The sequence below is a fragment of the Symphalangus syndactylus genome, chromosome 9 (genome assembly GCF_028878055.3).
Source record: "Symphalangus syndactylus isolate Jambi chromosome 9, NHGRI_mSymSyn1-v2.1_pri, whole genome shotgun sequence".
In the NCBI taxonomy this organism is placed as follows: domain Eukaryota; kingdom Metazoa; phylum Chordata; class Mammalia; order Primates; family Hylobatidae; genus Symphalangus; species Symphalangus syndactylus.
In genome coordinates, this window is record NC_072431.2 from 125,571,978 (window position 1) to 125,590,122 (window position 18,145).

At 34.7% G+C, this 18,145-nt stretch overlaps 1 protein-coding gene across 19 annotated transcripts in view; it reads left to right on the top strand.

Moving 5' to 3' along the window:
* The window catches only part of NFIB (nuclear factor I B), a 463,288-nt gene that overhangs the window by 392,570 nt on the left and 52,573 nt on the right, over positions 1-18,145 (top strand). For all 19 annotated transcript variants that reach the window (XM_055294226.2, XM_055294227.2, XM_055294231.2 and 16 more), the window contains 2 exons: positions 2,099-2,219; positions 5,579-5,697. In XM_055294226.2, the coding sequence (XP_055150201.1) occupies positions 2,099-2,219; positions 5,579-5,697 (240 nt within the window). The remainder of the gene's footprint in view (positions 1-2,098; positions 2,220-5,578; positions 5,698-18,145) is intronic.

Sequence of the window (18,145 nt, forward strand, 5' to 3'; positions counted from 1 at the left end):
ATTTCTTACCTCACATTTTTTTTAACCTTTGGTGTGCCTCAACCACAACAGACGTAGCTACATTTTAGCTGTCCAAATAATTCAAGCCATCAGGCATAGATACTCATTGGATACAAATATTTTCTGTGTAAAGGATGTTACAGTGTATTATATAACATGAACAATCTATCAGAAGGCTGATAGACAATCCAGAAGTTTGGAGCTGATACTAGTCATGTATATACTGATGTATTTAATTTTCAGTCCAGAAAGGGAGATTTTCATTGTGTATTCCTTGGTTACTTCTCTGTGATAAAGCTTGTACCTCCTAATCATACTTTCTTAAAAATATTTTAAGTTAATCTTAGCCTGCCTAATATTAAAATACAGTTCAAAGGATAGTGAACACATTTGGAATATTCATTAAAAATCCGGGCTAAGAAAACTTCCATAAAAATCTGCAGTTCCTTTGGAATTTTATACTCAACTTGAGGCAGTTGGGAGAGAGGAGGAGTTTAAGTAGACCACGTATGCTTAGAGTGAATCTCAGGGGCTCTAGAATTTTGTTGCAAAGCCCCAGAGTACAATTTCATTTGAGCTTTTGAAGGGCTGATTAAGACAGGTAAAGAAATAGAAACTATTCCTAAGGAGTTCTTTGACACCAACCTGTCTGGTCTCCACTTTGCACATTATCTCTACCTATGATTTTCTTCTGCAGCAGTCCCTGTTTAGAATGACCTCCCTCTAATCTCTTACTCATTCTCCAAAGTCCATTGCCAGCTATGGCTTTTCACAGACTTCTTGGACAATTCGAGCTGGTATTGGATTCTTTTTCCCTTGAAATTCTACAGCAGTTTTGGATCATGTCATTAATTTGGACAGTTTCATTTTCATCTGTTTTGGTATTTATGTGTTTTGCATGAATGTTTTACTTACCCAGCTTGTTGCCCAATATTTTTATTAAGGGCAATATATGAGACTGTTTTGTACACATTGCAGCCAACACCTACCAGCAGTGGACACAGTCAATAATTTGTTGAATGAACAAAATTTCAGCAAACAGGTTCATTTATACCTCTTCCTCTGCTTTCAACGCATTTTTGAACTGTTCATCTTTGCTAACCATTCCAGTCTACCAGGGAAGAAGTTTGGAGGAGAAAGCAAAGAAGGAAGGGAACTCACAATCGTTGAGCACCTGTTATACACTAGGCATGATTCTAGGCTCTTATCACTACCTAGTTCATTTCATCCTCAAAATAATCATATGTGTCAGGTTATTATTACTCCCATTTTACAGTTAGGAAACTAGGGCACATAGCTTGTAATACAGAGGGAGTTTAAAAGGCTATTTATCTCTCAAGACTGCAATTCTAACACAATATGCTGCCTCACAGATTTGTTCCTTATTTCTAAAATTAAATTTAAAAAATTTGAACAGATATAATTGTACAAAATATCATGAGATATTTTGATAAAGACATACGATGCATAATAATCACATCAGGGTAAATGGGGTATCCATCACCTGAAGCATTTATCCTTTATGTTACAAACCAAAAATTGTTATTCTATATTATCAACATTAATATCAACATTAATATTTGAGTGGATTAGAAGTCAAGATATTAATAATTATTATTATATCCTAACTGGGAGGCTGCGAATAATAATTTTTGCTGTTTTTTTGTGAAACGGTTCTATGTTTATTTATTTAACAATGATTTGGTTTTCGAGAGCCTAAGTAGTGCAAAGCAGCTTGTTTGGTGTTGCTGAGTGATAGGACTCGTATATTCTGTTTCCTCCAAGGCATTTTTAACTAGCAGAGTGACAGATATAATGTCAACTAATATAAAGGAGTGAGTAAAGAAGGTTGAGGAATAGGATTAGGGAAATTGGTAACCAGTGATTATAATCTGATTACCTCAGATTTCCAAGCTTGAACGTTGCTAAGGTGAGCAAGTTTTCAGGTCCTACCCAGGTTGTATGGTGGGTATTAGAGGCTTAAGGTGAATAAAGTTCTATCTTTTACCAGAAGCATGGAAGATTCTCGATTATTACATTTGAATAGAGGTCAGAAATATGAATGTCATTCCCAGTGCTTCTTTGTCTTATTCCTCAGCGCCCATAACCCAGGGAACTGGAGTCAACTTCCCAATTGGAGAAATCCCAAGCCAACCATACTATCATGACATGAACTCGGGGGTCAATCTTCAGAGGTCGCTGTCTTCTCCACCAAGCAGGTAACTGAAAGAAGGGCTGCTTATATTCTCAGCTGATACACGTAGAGGTTTGTAGGTGGATGATAGGCAGATAGATGGGTAGGTAGGTAAAGAGAGATGGGAAATAATTTTTGCTGGTAGTACACAGATTTTTAATCTTTCCTGGTTAAATTTATTCGGCTGTTACAAATTAAATGTAACTGTTGTACACAGCAGTTTTAAAAATCTTTTTCAGGGGGACAGGTAACTAGGAAAATATATTAATATGATTTTTGTCCTGTTTTAGGAAATATTAAAATGCTATAAGTTAACAAAATCTTTTGATCACTTTAAAAATGATGTTGCTGTGGCAATGATCTCTGGTTTATAACTGATTCCTGGTAACTTTTACCCAAATATTACATCTAAGCTAAGGATAATGAAACTTAAAAAATAAAATGTGTCATTTACCTAGCCTTAATATTAAAGACCACAGTTTGCCAAGTTCTTCAATTAGTTGATGTTTTTTGACTAATTTAATTAACTCTCTGTTACCAGTGAAAATATTACCTTCCCTGAGATTTGGTTTAACCAGTCTATGTTGGGGGTCAGCTAGAGAGAGTTCTCTTTGCTTTTTACTTCTCTGTTAACATTCTCATTTTTTTTTCCTGATCTTCTCATTGTAATTGTCAGTCAGGGTGAATAAAGATTACAGATGTATTGATTTTTTTTTATTTGAGCTAGATCTTCAAGACCTATCTCATTCCTAGAGCATTAAATATATGTGTAATCAAATATAAGAGCATACATGAATTCTAGAGTAAAACACTCATTTTACAGTGTCACCTTTTTAAAAATAAAAGGATACCTGTATATTTATTTTTCTAAACTATTATCAGTAGTGCCTTTCAATTTGAATTAATTATGGACTGGGCATTTGTATGTTTATAAACTAAGATCAATTTTATGTCAGTTCCAGTTAAACCATTTTCATATAGTTAAATTATGTAGCAAGATAATTTGGTTTATTATTAAAATAGTCTCTGACATATCAAAGTCTTAGAAATGCTTTGATTTTTCTAAATTTAAAATGTGAGTAGTAATTTTTAAATTTTATCTGCTAAATCAGTATGTTGTCAACACAGATCTTTCTTCATGACTATATAAGATACTGTCTTTCAGAATAAGCAAGGTTTAAAAAACATTTCTCTAGTACTTCCTTATGCATATAATTTGTCCCCATTTTAATTTTTTCAAACAAATTTTCTGCTGACTTATAGATGAGAGAATAGATTTAAAAGAAAGTTAAAATGTAAGGTCTAACTTTGGATACTTTGGGAAGAAACTAAGCTTAGCATGGAAAGAAATTGCCATCTTCTACATCATGTTAATACTCTGAGAATTGTGAGTCAAATATTAATCATGAGTATCTACAAATGTACTCAGACATATACATGATTCAAGGGCTTGGAAACAGTGCAGTGGAAAGAGCACACTTCCGGAAGTCAGACGTCCTTACCTTATGTCTGACTGCTTCCATTAACTTGCCCTGGACAATCCACTGAATCTCTCGAAATGTGTGTCCGCATTTGTAAAAACAAGGGGATTGGTTTATGTATATGATTTCTGAGGTCAATTTCAGCGCTGAAATCCTATAACATTATGGTTATTATTGCTGCAAAAAGTTAATTTTGAAGATTTTTTAAAAGGTTTTACCAGCATAGGTGTGAATAAGATTTTTTTTTTAATTAAAGAAAAAATGTTCACTGGGCACAGTGACTCACACCTGGATTCCCAGTACTTTGGGAGGCCCAGGCAGGAGGATCACTTGAACCTAGGAGTTCAAGACCAGCCTGGACAACTACCTCTCTACAAAAAAATTTTTAAATTAGCAAGGCTTGGTGGCATATGTGTGTGATCCTAACTATTTGGGAGGCTGTGGTAGGAGGATCACTTGAGCCCAGGAGCTTGAGGCTGCAGTGAGCTGTGGTCGTGCAATTGCACTCCAGCCTGGACAACAGAGTGAGACCCTGTCTCAAAAACAAACAAAAGAAGAAAAAAATTCACTTTTATAGTCATAATTTCATAACTATCTGCTTTAGAGGATATTGGTGGGGGCACATGAAAGAAGTATATCAACCAGTATGGGTATAAAATAGCTTCTTAATCTTTGTTCTGTATATTCACCTTTCTTATTCATTGAGATGAGTTATATTTCCATATTAAAATGTATCATTTTGGCTCGGCACAGTGGCTCCTGCCTGTAATCCCAGCACTTTGGGAGGCTGAAGTGGGAGGATCCCTTGAGCCCAGGAATTCAAGACCAGCCAGGGCAACATAGCAAAACCCCATCTCTACATAAAATACTAAAATCAGCTGGATGTGGTGGCAGGCACCTATAGTTCAAGCTACTTGGAAGGCTGAGGTGGGAGGATTGTTTGAGCCCGGGCGGTGGAGTTTGTTGTGAGCCAAGGTTGAGCCACAGTGTACTACATCCTAGGTGAAAGAGTGAGACCCAAACTCAAAAAAAAAAAAAAAAAAAAAAAAGTATCATTTTAGAAGTGTGCCATTTAGTTTGAATTTGGAAATGGCCTTCTTTTTTCCACAGTCGATTTTAAGAATAAAGAATCAATAATCTAAGTTTTAAGAAAAAGTAAAGAATAATATATAAAATAGTTTATAATCAGTAAAATACTATAATTTTTTATTATTAATTATAGGGTTATTACTAAGAATTACTATTTGATAAGTATCTTCTAAATGCCAGCCACTTAACTAAAAGCTTTACATTTAACAACTCATTTTACCCTTCCAACCGTCTGCCTTTGAACTAGGTTTTATTGTTTCCAATTTACAGATGATTAAACTGAGTTTAGGTAAGTTAAGGAGTTTACTATTAAAAATTCGTACGTGGCCTACTCAAGATTTTATACTAGGACCGTCTTGACTCCAAAGCTCTTGTTTTACTTTATTACCTTGTCTTTGGATTGCATTGTCAATGACAAGTGCTATTAAAAGGAACACTGTTAGTATTGATAATGATACTGAGTCAGGTACACAATAACACAATTTTAATGTTAGACGGCAAGCAACATTAAGAGTTCACTTTTTATTAGTGGAATTTTTTTTGGAAATACATTTGAAAGATAAATATAATGAACACCATATTTGTTAGACAGGTTTAGGTATAAGATGGTATAATAAACGGTATATGCAACTAGAAATATTTGCTATTACTATTGATATCTTGAATACTCACCATTATTTCAAAATGATTCTGAGATACTATTACTTGTGCTTATGAAAATTTTCACAGTAAGGATCTTCTCAGATCATTTACTTTAAAATGTACACATCTTCCCAGGAATCCCATTAATATAACTGTTGCCATATTTTAACAGCAAAAGACCCAAAACTATATCCATAGATGAAAATATGGAACCAAGTCCTACAGGAGACTTTTACCCCTCTCCAAATTCACCAGCTGCTGGAAGTCGAACATGGCATGAAAGAGATCAAGGTGAGTAATAAGGAGACGCCTCTAGAGACCATGAGTAAAATGTTGGCTCGTTTCTTAAGGTTCGTTTAGTCAAAATTTCATAATTCAACCAATATGGATTGTATATTTTTTCATAAAATGATTCCTGTAGAATTATTTTTGAGATAATATGTTAGTCAAATGTTGTCAAAGTTAATTTATCCAAAATCTTATTTTTACATGTTTCGTTGGACTTTTTTTCAGACAAAATGATATTTTAGAACCCACAATTATGTATGTGACTGATTATGGTCTGTCTACATTTGTTGGTTGGAGTACAGCAGAACCACAAACTGTGATTCAATTAGATCCGCCTGCTCCTCTTTATGGAGTGTTGCAGGGAGCCAAACTTTAAGCAGTTTGCAAGTGCCAGGAACTGAAAGTTGTCATTTAAAGGAACCTGCAATTCCTTTTGGAAGTAGGTAGACCATATACAATAAAGAAAAGTGTAATGTAAGATACATTGTGTCGGAGTCAATCTAGCTATGCTTTCTAGATAAAACTGTGACCCAGTTCTAGGGCAGCTTTGAGGAGAAATATAACTTTAAGAAACGGGTATTGAAACCCAGAAGGATTGAGACTTAGCTCTTCTTAAAGTCTGTTGGATTTAGTATATTTCATTAGACATATCCATGCTTTTCCCCACAATCAGAGGGAGATTATTAAGCATGGAAATAGAAAAATTAGCTAACTGAAGTTTTTGTTGGTAGGTAAGCATGTGTGCAAATAAGATCTTATGTCAGCAGCATAAACATGTATTTTTAAATTGTCTTTTAAATAGAATTCTGCATTAAAAAAATCTAGCCTGGGCAATGTGGCAAGACCCCATCTCTACAAAAAAATACAAAACTTAAGCCAAGCCTAGTGGTGTGTGCCTGTAGTCTCAGCTACTCAGGAGGCTGAGGTGGGAGGATCAGTTGAGCCTGGGAAGCAGAGGATGGAGTAAGCTGTGGTCGCACTGCTGTACTCTAGCCTGGGTAATAGAGTGAGACCCTGTCTCAAAAAAAAAAAAAAAAAAAAAAAATCTAAAAGAAAGGAATAATGGTTTTCAGCCCAAGACTTGGGTGTGTATTGGTGAGGGTTGGGGTACTCTATGTTGAGTACTCTTAGGAGACACATAACTCTGGGCCTTAACAGTTAAGGCCAAAGTCAGTTCCTTATTCAGTGCTCCTTCTTTGCTGCTCAAATTTTTTATACCGAGTGCCATGGGGTTTAAAGAATAGTGAAAAATCTTCATGGAGACATTGGCCTTTGAGTCAAGTGTACCTCCCTTAGCACAACTGACTCAAAGCTCAATTCCTAAATCTCATCTAAACCTCCTTGAGATTCTAACTGGTAAGGAAGTGAGGGGCTGAAGAGGGTGGTGGTGGGAACTGAGACAAAAGCTTAACCATGTGTTACGTGGGGAGGCAAATTTGAGAATGGCTGTGTGTGCCGTGTGGCTGGACACAGTGCACATGGAGGGAAATAATGGAGATGACAAGGGTCATTTTATGCAAGGATATGAAACTCAACTGGAGAGTTTTGACTGTGAGACCCCCCTCAGAGGGAATTTTGTCTCTGAGACTCCCCTCATGAGAGACCCCGCCAAATCTGTTTTTCAGGCAGTAGGCAAAAATCATCTTTATAAAGTGTAAATAACAGCACATTACTCCCCTCCTTCAGATCCTCTAGTCACTTCCCACTGCTCTCCGGAAAAAATGGGAATCTTTTCGTATGACCAACAGGCCATAGCCTTGGCAGCGGACATTCTGCTTCCTCTTGCTTGCCCTTGAGCCCACTGCTTTATTTAAAGTTAGGAATTCAACAACCGGGACCTTCCTATAAGTTATGACCTCTGGAATGCTCTTCTAACTCTTCATCTGGCAAACTCTTTGTCATCCTTCAGAGCCCAGCTTAAATTGAGAAATTTCAGTCTAAATGCTGTCTTCCTGGTTTTCTCTGTCAACACCCAGTACTGTTCTTTCATTGTACTCATAATATGTAATCATATAGCTATTTATGGGATTAGTTGTCTATATCTGTCTACACTATGAGAGCAGGGACCTTATCTATTTTGACTACTACTGTAACCAGCACTTAACACACACTTGATGCATAGTAGGAGTACAATAAATAGTTGTATAAATGAACCATTGATAGGCAGAACACCAGTCTCATTAGTGAAGGCAAGATATAATAGAGACTTTTACCAGAGTTGCAGAAGTGAAACGAAAAACAAAACACTCAACCCTTTATATTTTATTGCTTGTTTTACTGACATTGTCAGCTTATTCTAAACAAAGCCATACTTTCCCTGTCAGAAAATTCTTCTGGAAAAGATTTTAATGGTAATAACCTTGTGAATGTGTGGGAATGGATGCGTTATTCAGAAGTGTAGGTGTTCTTTATTATAGAGAGTGTCACTTTGTAAGAATTGATTCCTCTTTAAGCCTATTGAATAAAGCCAATCTCAAATCATATTATGAAACATTTTTGAAAAGTAGAAGGGAAACTGTCATTCTTTTTCTTTGTGAAATCATTGTATTGTCTTGGTGATTTTCTTTTGTCAAGATGACTAGACTTACTGGAGGAGTCTGTAAAGGCATATTATATTAAGAGTAAGGAAGAATATTCCATTCTCAAATGTGCGTTTTAAACACACACACACACACACACACACACACACACTCTATCACTTTAACTGAAGACCCTGAAGACTTCGTAATGTGCACAATAAGCCATTGTGGGAAGAAGACTCAACTACAGTGAAGAAATGCAGGCAATACAGTACTATCTTTATAAATTTGCTAAGCCCAATGCAGTCCTTTTGTTCTTAGAAAATTGCTTTTTAAAAATTTGCAAAATAAAATGCCCAACGGTTGTTCTTGTCTATCTTCTAATGTTCTTTAGACACACTTGCCTGTGATGGAGGGAGTTGTCTAAAGCACATATTGAGTGCCACTCTGGTCATCGAAATAGCTTTGACATGTCTTGTATTTATAATATTTTCTCCTACAAATCAGTAGGAGAATCCTACTGATTCTCAGTAGCTATTTATTGGTTGATTAAAATATGCTTGTGTTTAAAATGAGCAGAAATGCTTAAAATTTACTATTAATTATTTCCTGGGTATGCCTTATTCCGTTAGCGTTAAATTTGCATTAAAATCTATTCTTGACATAGCCCTTAGCAAAATTGATTTATTAAATATGAGAATCAAAGATAACAAAATTGTGGACAATATATGGCATTCTACTTTCCCTTTCAATCTGAAATAACAACCTAAACCATTGAGATTTATTCTGAGTAGGCAAAAATAAAGGATATAATATGACCAAATTATTATATGTATTCTGTTCTTAAAATAAATGAAGCAAAATATTAACACAAAATCTAGGTTTATGTAATAATATGTTCATGCAATTTTAGTAACTTAATGAAAAAGTATTTTTATTTTAGCATATTACAATAATAAATTAATTATGTCCTTATTTCATTTCTTTTCAAAACAAAAAGTTACAACTTCCTGATTATAAGGGAATTGTAATTTATACTTTTGCAAATATAGACATGAATATTTTAAAACTAACCATAATTTAATGGTGTTAAACATTTGGTAGGGGGCTATATAATTTGCTTCTTCTGATGAATAGTGATGAAAATTAAATTAGTCAGCATCTATATTATGTAATATTTATATTTTTATTTTGTATTATTTTATACATACAGAAGGAAATGAAAAGGAAAATAATACTGAGTCACTAGCAAAGGGGTATCCAACAACTGTTATATTTCTTTCCTATGTTTCAGAATATTTCTCCTTGCTTAGTCTCTTCTATAAATCTTGGTCTTAAACTTCTGAATGCTTCTCTCTCTATGAAAAACTTTCTTTTGTGGATATTGTTTTTCTTCCTTTAAGATTTTAATGATTAATGAATAGAACCAGATTAGACTATCAATAGGCAAGTTGAACATTTCTTTTATTCCAGTACTTCCTCCTTAAAAAATTCCATTAAGATCTTGTCTTTAATTTTTTTTTTCCATCTGAGTCAATTCAGAGACTCAATTCCTAGTTGATGTACTTTTTTTGAAATTTTTCTTTGGAGCAATCTTTTGTAACTTGATATAAGAGGAAAAATAAGAGATCATAGTTTTTCGTCTAATTCAAGTTACTCTCATGAGACTAAATCCAGTTGTATTCCATTGCTCAGTGTGTTAGTCCATTTTCACGCTGCTGATAAAGACCTACTTGAGACTGGGAAATTTACAAAAGGAAGAGGCGTATTGGACTTACCGTTCCATGTGGCTGGGGAGGCCTCACAATCATGGTGGAAGGAGGAGCAAGTCACGTCTTATATGGATGGCGGCAGGCAAAGAGAGAGCTTGTGCAGGGAACTCCTGTTTTTAAAACCATCAGATCTTGTGAGACTCATTCACTATCATGAGAACAACACAGGAAAGATCTGCCCCCATAACTCAGTCTCCTCCCACCAGGTTCCTCCTGTGTCAGGTGGGAATTGTGGGAGTTACAATTCAAGATGAGATTTGGGTGGGGACACAGCTAAACCATATCACTCAGTAATTTAACAGACAAATAAATAGTATGCTTAAACATTGAAAATAATTCTTTATAAGGTCACTTTGCTACTGCCATTCTAATAGTCACTAATTTATCTAAGTCTGAATGTAAAACTTCTAAAACATTTAATAGACATTTAGTGAGAAAAAATATGATATGGTAAATATATTTGCAGTATGCAGGTGGGGATTTCCTTTTTTTTTTTTTTTTTTTTTTTTTTTTTGGTAAGCAGCAGCAAGATTTATTGCAAAGAGCGAAAGAACAAAGCTTCCACAGTGTGGAAGGGGACCCGAGCGGGTTGCCCTCAGCTGGGGATTTCTAAATGGAAATTTGAACAGCTTTTCAGCCACATGAGTATTTAAACAACCTGTAATCTTAGATAAAATATAAATTCAAAAAGACTTTATGCAGTAAAATGTTATTAATTTCTACATGTATAGAATTTGAGATAATTTGGTTCAGTGAACAATCTGTCAAATGTCTATCATATTGGAGGAATTTTTATAGGCATTGGGTACACAAATATGAATAAGTTAAGTTTCCAGCCCTTGACTTCCTGAATGGAAAAATAACTTTTACTGTTTAGAAAAATCGGGGACTAAAATAAATACGATTATGAGAGAACCGACTCCATATTTTAGAGCTAGCTTAGTTTTAAGGATGATGAGCGGTAAATCTTTACATAAAATCAATAAATTGGCATGTTAGCAAAAACTAGCACTACTTGGTATATTGGCATGTTATTACAATTTGGAGAATAGTTTGAAAAATTAAACTGGACTCTCAAGCTATATTTAGGCATTGTGTTCTGGTGTCTTAGGTACTAAAAAATAAAAATACTAATTTTTATAAAAATCTCCAGTTCTGTTATATAAATGTCTTCTCAGTTAAGTCTTTCTGAAATTTTAATTTCTTTCCAAGTCCTAGAGATTTATTTTTGATAATTTTGAAAGTATTCTCATTAGTAAGGTAGTCTTAACTGTTGTGCTAAATTTCAATTTGCACTTTCTGGAGTTCTATAAGGATATAGTATTAAATGTCAAATGCATTAAGCCAGAGGGCCCAAGGGAACACTGGGGGCTAGAGAGTAAAAATGCCAGTTTAGTATTATGTGCTCAATCAGGAAATAAGTAACAGTAAATAAGAGTGATAGCATGCTGACAGAACCAGAATCAGAGGCCAGCATTTCTACTTTTTCTCGCTCTGTTGCCCAGGATGGAGTGCAGTGGCACGATCATGGCTCACTGTAGCCTTGACCTCCCAGGTTCAAGTGATCTTCCCACCTCAGCCTCCTAATTAGCTGGGACTACAGGCACTTGCCACCATGCCAGCTAATTTTTAAATTTCATGTAGAGCTGGGGTCTCACTGTGTTGCCCATGCTGTTCTGGAACTCCTGGGCTCAACTGATCCTTCTACCTAGGCCTCCCAAAGTGATGGGATTACAGGTGTGAGCCACCACCCCAGGCTTCCCAGCATTTCCTAATGTGAGTTTAGGAATGTGAAAAGATATGCTACATACAAAAGAGTGGTCAGCTAAATTTGGAAAATTTTTTTGTAAAAAAATTTCAACTATTTTCATTCATAAGTGAATATGCAGAATATTTAATATGCTACTGTGTGCTGTGAATATCCAGGAGTGGCTCTTGACTGAACACATTTATTAAGTTTGTGACTTCAGAACCTTTTATTTCTATCAAAGAATCCATAGGGAGCATTAATCCCAGGCTCAAACTTTGGAACACAGTGCTCTAGCCCAAACCACAGTCTGACGAATGATATAATCTCAAGATTTCTCTAGAGCTGTGGAAGCTGAGTGAATAAGCAGCTTTCATAAATGGTTGAATAACTGCTAGCTGGGAGTCATTAACATTAAATGAAGTCCTAGAAAATGGCAGTGAAGACAGCTTAGTAACCATACTGGAAGAACTTTTTAAGTTCTCTTTGGGGACCAAATAGAACACCAGCAATTCCTTACATTCCTGCAGTTTGTATCACAGGGATGAAATAGCAAATATTCAAATATCAAAGTTTTGAACCAGAAAAAAAGAGAGCTACAAATGTGTTTGATGGATGAATAAGAAGAAGAGATGGTTTGAATTTGATGTTCAAGCCCAATTTTTAAGTTTCTTTGTTTAGCTTCTTATTATGGAAAATATCAAAAGTAAAGAACTCTAAGTGAATTTCCAGGTACTACCCTGGTATTGGAAAGCAAACTTCAAGGATGCTTCCACCCTGAAGAGGAATGCCTCTTCAGCTACACTGCTACACTGCTGTGATTGAAAAATCACAACACGATCTTCTTCAAAATGGAAAGGAAAACAATAAATTGTTGGTGAAGGCTTTCATCAGAATTCCCCACATTGCCTCCTAATTAGTGAATGTTTGTTCCCCCTTCATGTGTTCTAATCAAGAATAGCATTTTGGATGGGGTAAACTTGTATACATGTTAGAAGGGCTGGTACTGATTAATATGGAAAAGTCGTGCTCATATTTCTGTGCTCTGGAGGCTTAAAGATTTGAAAATACAGCATTTTGCAGAAAAACCACAATAGATAATTAGTTCGAAAAAATAACAACTTTCTATTTAATACTGGGTTTCTAGCTCGATGGAACACAGCTTAAAATAGGGAAGTGGGAAACCCATGGGAGATAATATCATGGTGTGCCATACAAAGTTTCTCTGCATAAGAAAAGGTTTTATTTCAAATCTTTTTTACATATTGAGTTCATGTTTAAGCTTATTGTGAAGTAGTTTGGAAAGCCAGTGTCATTTGAGTTATTAGACTCGCAATATCATATACAATAAGAAATTGATTTTTCAGGTACAGATCACAAATTATTAGAACCCTTAGTAAGACATAATTCAAGCTCCTGTTTCACAGCTAAGTAGTCCAAGGATCAGAGAGGCTGTCCTGTCCCAAGTAATGAATGGCAGAGCCTAGATCTTTGTTCAAGGGATTTTTTTCGTTTTCTGTTATCCTGCAGCCTGCCAAGGGAATCAGTATGTAAACTTACAAATGGCCTAGGAGATTTAAACTGCTTTGCAAGTCTTGCCAGAGGGACACTTTTCTTGGGAAGCTTAAGGAAGACTCTGTTAGACCTAACGGAACTAGAATGAGAAAATAGAGGTGTATTTGTGAGTTTTCAGGGTTCCAAAAGAATTCTCAAAACAAAATTTTGAGATGGTAAAATTTTACATATACGTACACACACACACATATAAATCAACTATTATTATTAGTGCCAGGATTAAAATTTTTTGAACTAAAATAAACTGAAGATATGAATGCTTTCGAAGAATAAATGTGGGGAAGAGTTTGTTTGAAATGAATGTTTAAGCACAATTTTAGGAAGTCTTTTGGCCTGGAGAATATTGAAAGTAGAATTGTAAAGTGAACCTCACTGTACCGTCACCCAGCTTCAACTGTTACTAACACTTTGCCAGTCTTATTGCATTTACTATCTCCCAGTTTTTAAAAGTATTTTAAAGCAAATCCCAGATATCTGTCATTTTGCTTGTAAATAGATCTGTTTTGAACAGTGAACTTTTTTTTTACATAATCACAGTACTATTATCAATTTAACAAATATAACATTAATTTCTTAATATAAACTAACATATAATCCATGTTCAAATTCCCTGGAATATCTCAAAGGTTGTCTTGTGTGACTCAGGACTCAACTTTAGTCCATAGATTATATTTGTATTTTCACCTTTTTAGCCTACACTGATTGTTCACCTCCTTTTTCTATATTATTTATTTATTGAAGAAAGCATGTAAATTTAAAAATTGTCTTCAACAAGCACATGTAAATGAAACAAGGAAAACAAGATTCTGTTGGCATTTGTGGTTGTCATTTATTTATTGAGCTCTTCCTTTCTGTCAGGTGCTTGGCGAAGTTTCTATCTATTTTTCTTTTAAACCTGACAGAAACCCCATTTTGCAGCTTACTAAACTGATCATTACAATACTTAAGAAATTCATCGTAGATCATGCAGATCATAAGTAGCAGATGTAGAATGGGAACCCCTGTCTCTCTAGCTGAAGAAACCCATGCTCATTATTGCTATATAATACTGTATCCCAAATAAGTCATTGAGATATTATGTTTATGATTTTGCAAACTAATTATAAAACCTCTATTACAATTCTTTTTAATGCATGAAACTTCAATACAGATAAATGTACATAACTTCATAGGGGCTCATAGACTCCTCAGAGATTCGTGCGTGTAGTCCTTGCACTGAAGTCAGGTTAAAATCACTTTTCCATTTAATAAGATAGTAATAAATAATCCTAAGTTCTAGAATGTCTTTAGTAGAAGTGTGTGATATATGGCCAGTTTAAAATGAGCTATATTTGTCAAAATATAAAAATAAAGTATATATTATCATACATATGTTTTCTTTTAGTTTTGTTCTAGTCTTTTTGCCTTAAGCCTAGCGTACTGTAATTGTGATTAGGAAACTCTAAATACTGGTGTGGTCTTAGACAAATCACTTAACTTCAGTAAATCTTGAGTTTTCCCATCTGTAAAATAACAAAGTTGTATACTAAGGTTTCTTTGTGTTCTAACATTTTAGATTTTGAATCTGTTGGAGTCAAAGAATTTGAAGATCTTCCGTACTTGAGTCTTTTCAAAGCCGTCATTAACATGGATCTTTTGGAAAATTCAGAAAGTTTTCTGTTTCTGAAATTATTTTTTGAATGTTCCTTTTAAACACTCTCATTGAGTAACAACAATTGGGCTGCTTATGTGCTTGGAGGCCCCATGTATTTTGCTTTACACCTGAGGAATGCGCAGTTCTCACAAATGCATGTCCTGTCCTGCACCATTCTGGTGCAACAAATGATTGATAGAGATTGAGTTATTATAACAGAACCTTGTTATGGAATCAGTGTCTCCTACTTTGAAAACAAATGACTCAGCCAGACAGCAACATTTATTTTCTCTAAATGACTAGGGATGTAGCAATGGGAGACCATTATCCTGTGACAATATTCGGTTTCATTGACATTATCTCACAAATGTAATTGGTCTATTACTAAATAGAGGTTTTGTTACTGATGAATTTCACATGATTTCTAAAACCATTAGGATAATAAAATATGCCATGATAGTAATTTCATTGACAGAATGTTCTTTTTTCTTCATTTACGTTTGTTGGAGAAAAAATATAGATTTAGGTTGAACTTAAACACTACAATTTATACCAATTTTGACTACTTTTCCATTAAGAGAAACAGAATATTGTGCAGAGTAATCATATTTGCATTGAGCTGCTAAACTGATGACCTTAAAATTTTTGTAATTCTTTTTCTACCACACTAAATCACATCAAATCATAATTGTTCTCAAGCAATTAGTTTACTACCTCAGTTTAATGATTTCATTTGAAGTAAGTTCCAGATCATTTATAGGACTTTCCTGTAAATCCACTAAAGTAACACATCAGTTAAATCAACCCTAACCATTACCAGCGTGGATAATAACAGCATTAGTAACAACAAAAACCTTGAGATGTCTTGTAGCATAAATGTTTTTAAATGTATGGCTTTTCCCCAAATGTTCTCCTCTGAAAACTCATCTGTAATCTTGTTAAATTAGAACTCTTCCAGTATCTTTCTGACTTTTACAGTTAAGGTTATGGTATTGATTTTATTTTATAGCCCATGGCTCTCAGATGCTTAACACTAATAAGCCTCCATAGCCAAGAGGTTTTCCCGAGAGGCATGGTGAATAGCAGCTATTTACCTATGCCAATGTTTAATAAGCGACTAAAATATGCTCCAAGTCCTGCATAATTGTTTGATGTTTTTTCTCTCTTTCAAATTAGGTTTACACACATTACTCAAGACACTTCATCATTGTCTGTCTGTTAAAATGAAATTGCTTAGTGGACAAAAGCATTTTGAAGTGTTTTTAAAAAGTAGTTTTCATTTATTCCATATTCATTGTTTTAGCACTGTTCTTCATTATTCAAAGGATTTTTTAAAGTGTCTCTGGAAGATGTTTGTGAGCTTCAAAGAGGTTTGCTTTAACTTTGTATTGGGTGTAGTTGTAGCCTCGAGACCTTTTTTGTAGAGAAGTGATAAAATTGAGACTTGTAGGAACATGCTACTTAACTGTGCTTGGGCTAAAATATATGGCTAGAGAGACTTAAACTATTAGAAAATATTTTACCTTACTGAGGAATACAATAATATGCTGAAGTGTAATTAAGATTAAACAACTCAATAATTAAAGTAAGAATTTCATTTATTTAACACAAAGACCACCATACTTTCTCGTTCGAAAAGGAACTGATTTCATAAATTTTAAAAAAATGGTTGAGAAATCTAATTGAAGATGACATCTTATCTCCTCTTAACGTAGCTTGCCATTTTTTCCAGTGTTATTTTAGAGTGTGATAAATGTAAATATATATAAGGAGATACTTTCTTAACATGGCAGCTAATTATTTTTTGAATCATCTGGCATCATCATCAAACTACTGTAGTGGGATTACATCCATATGTCTTGTCATAACATTCAGAGCTTTTTGTTAACTTGGAGTGTGTGGGAAGGACTTGTTCACATTTGCCACACAATCATAAAATTTTACATCTAGAGGAGTCCTTAGACACAGATATTTAGATATTCTTTTTTCTTCACTGTATTTTCAAAAGACATTGTTTTGCCTGTAGCCAACTAAATTGCAAATGTTACATTTAAGCATTTCATTTTACAGTTTTGCAATATCCAGTACCTAAACTAGTATGAAACTTTCCTTCTTGCAGTGTAATGTTGGACACCTAACAGGATTCAATATTGTCAACCCAGCTTTGGGAATTATTTATAGTATTCTGTGGAGCTACAGGCAACAATTTTCCCAAAAATAGGTATTTTACAATTTTTACAGTAAAAGTTATTTGTGGAGAATTTGAAAAAACAAACTTTCAAATATGAAGAAGAAAATAAAAATCACCTGTAATCTCATCACATAAATATAACTTCTGTTAATATTTGATTGTATATATGCTAGCCTGTTTTTCTATGTATTTTTCTGCATTTTGGTGCATTATATTTCTATGAGTGTATTTTTGCAGTAAATTGAGCTTATATGATATACGCTATTTTGTAAGTTTTTTTGTCTTTATAATCTAATGGCATTTTACCACAGCCTTCAATTTCCTTTTTTTTTTTTTTTTTTTTTTTTTTGAGACAGAGTCTCGCCCTGTCACCCAGGCTGGAGTGCAGTGGCGTGATCTTGGCTCACTGCAACCTCCACCTCCCTGCTTCAAGCAACTCTTCCTGCCCTAACCTCCCCAGTAGCTGGTATTACGGATGCGCACCACCATGGCCGGCTAATTTTTGTATTTTTAGTAGAGATAGGGATTCGCCATGTTGGCCAGGCTGGTCTCGAACTCCTGACCTCAGGTGACTTGATCCACCCACCTCAGCCTCCCAAAGTGCTGGGATTACAGGTATGAGCCACCCCATCCAGCGTTCCACTTTATAGTGAGTACATAATATGCCATACTTTGGCTACACCATTAAATATCTACTTTGCTGATGAATATTTAGGTAGTTTTGGAGTTTTCATATTATAAAAAGAGATACAGTGAACATCATTGCATGTAACTCTGTGCCTAATCTGATTGGGTGATTCTTGTCTAGTTCTTTTCACTGTCCCCAGTCCCTAGCATACTGCCTGGCATGAAGTCACCAAGTAGAAGTTCAATGAAATTTTGCTACAGGAATAAATACATTCCTACTGTAGAATTACTAAGTTAAATCTTATGTCCATTTCTAAGGCTTTTGGTAAATATTGGCGTAGATCTTATCAATTTGCATTCCCTAGAGCAGTGCCTGAGTGGCTTAAC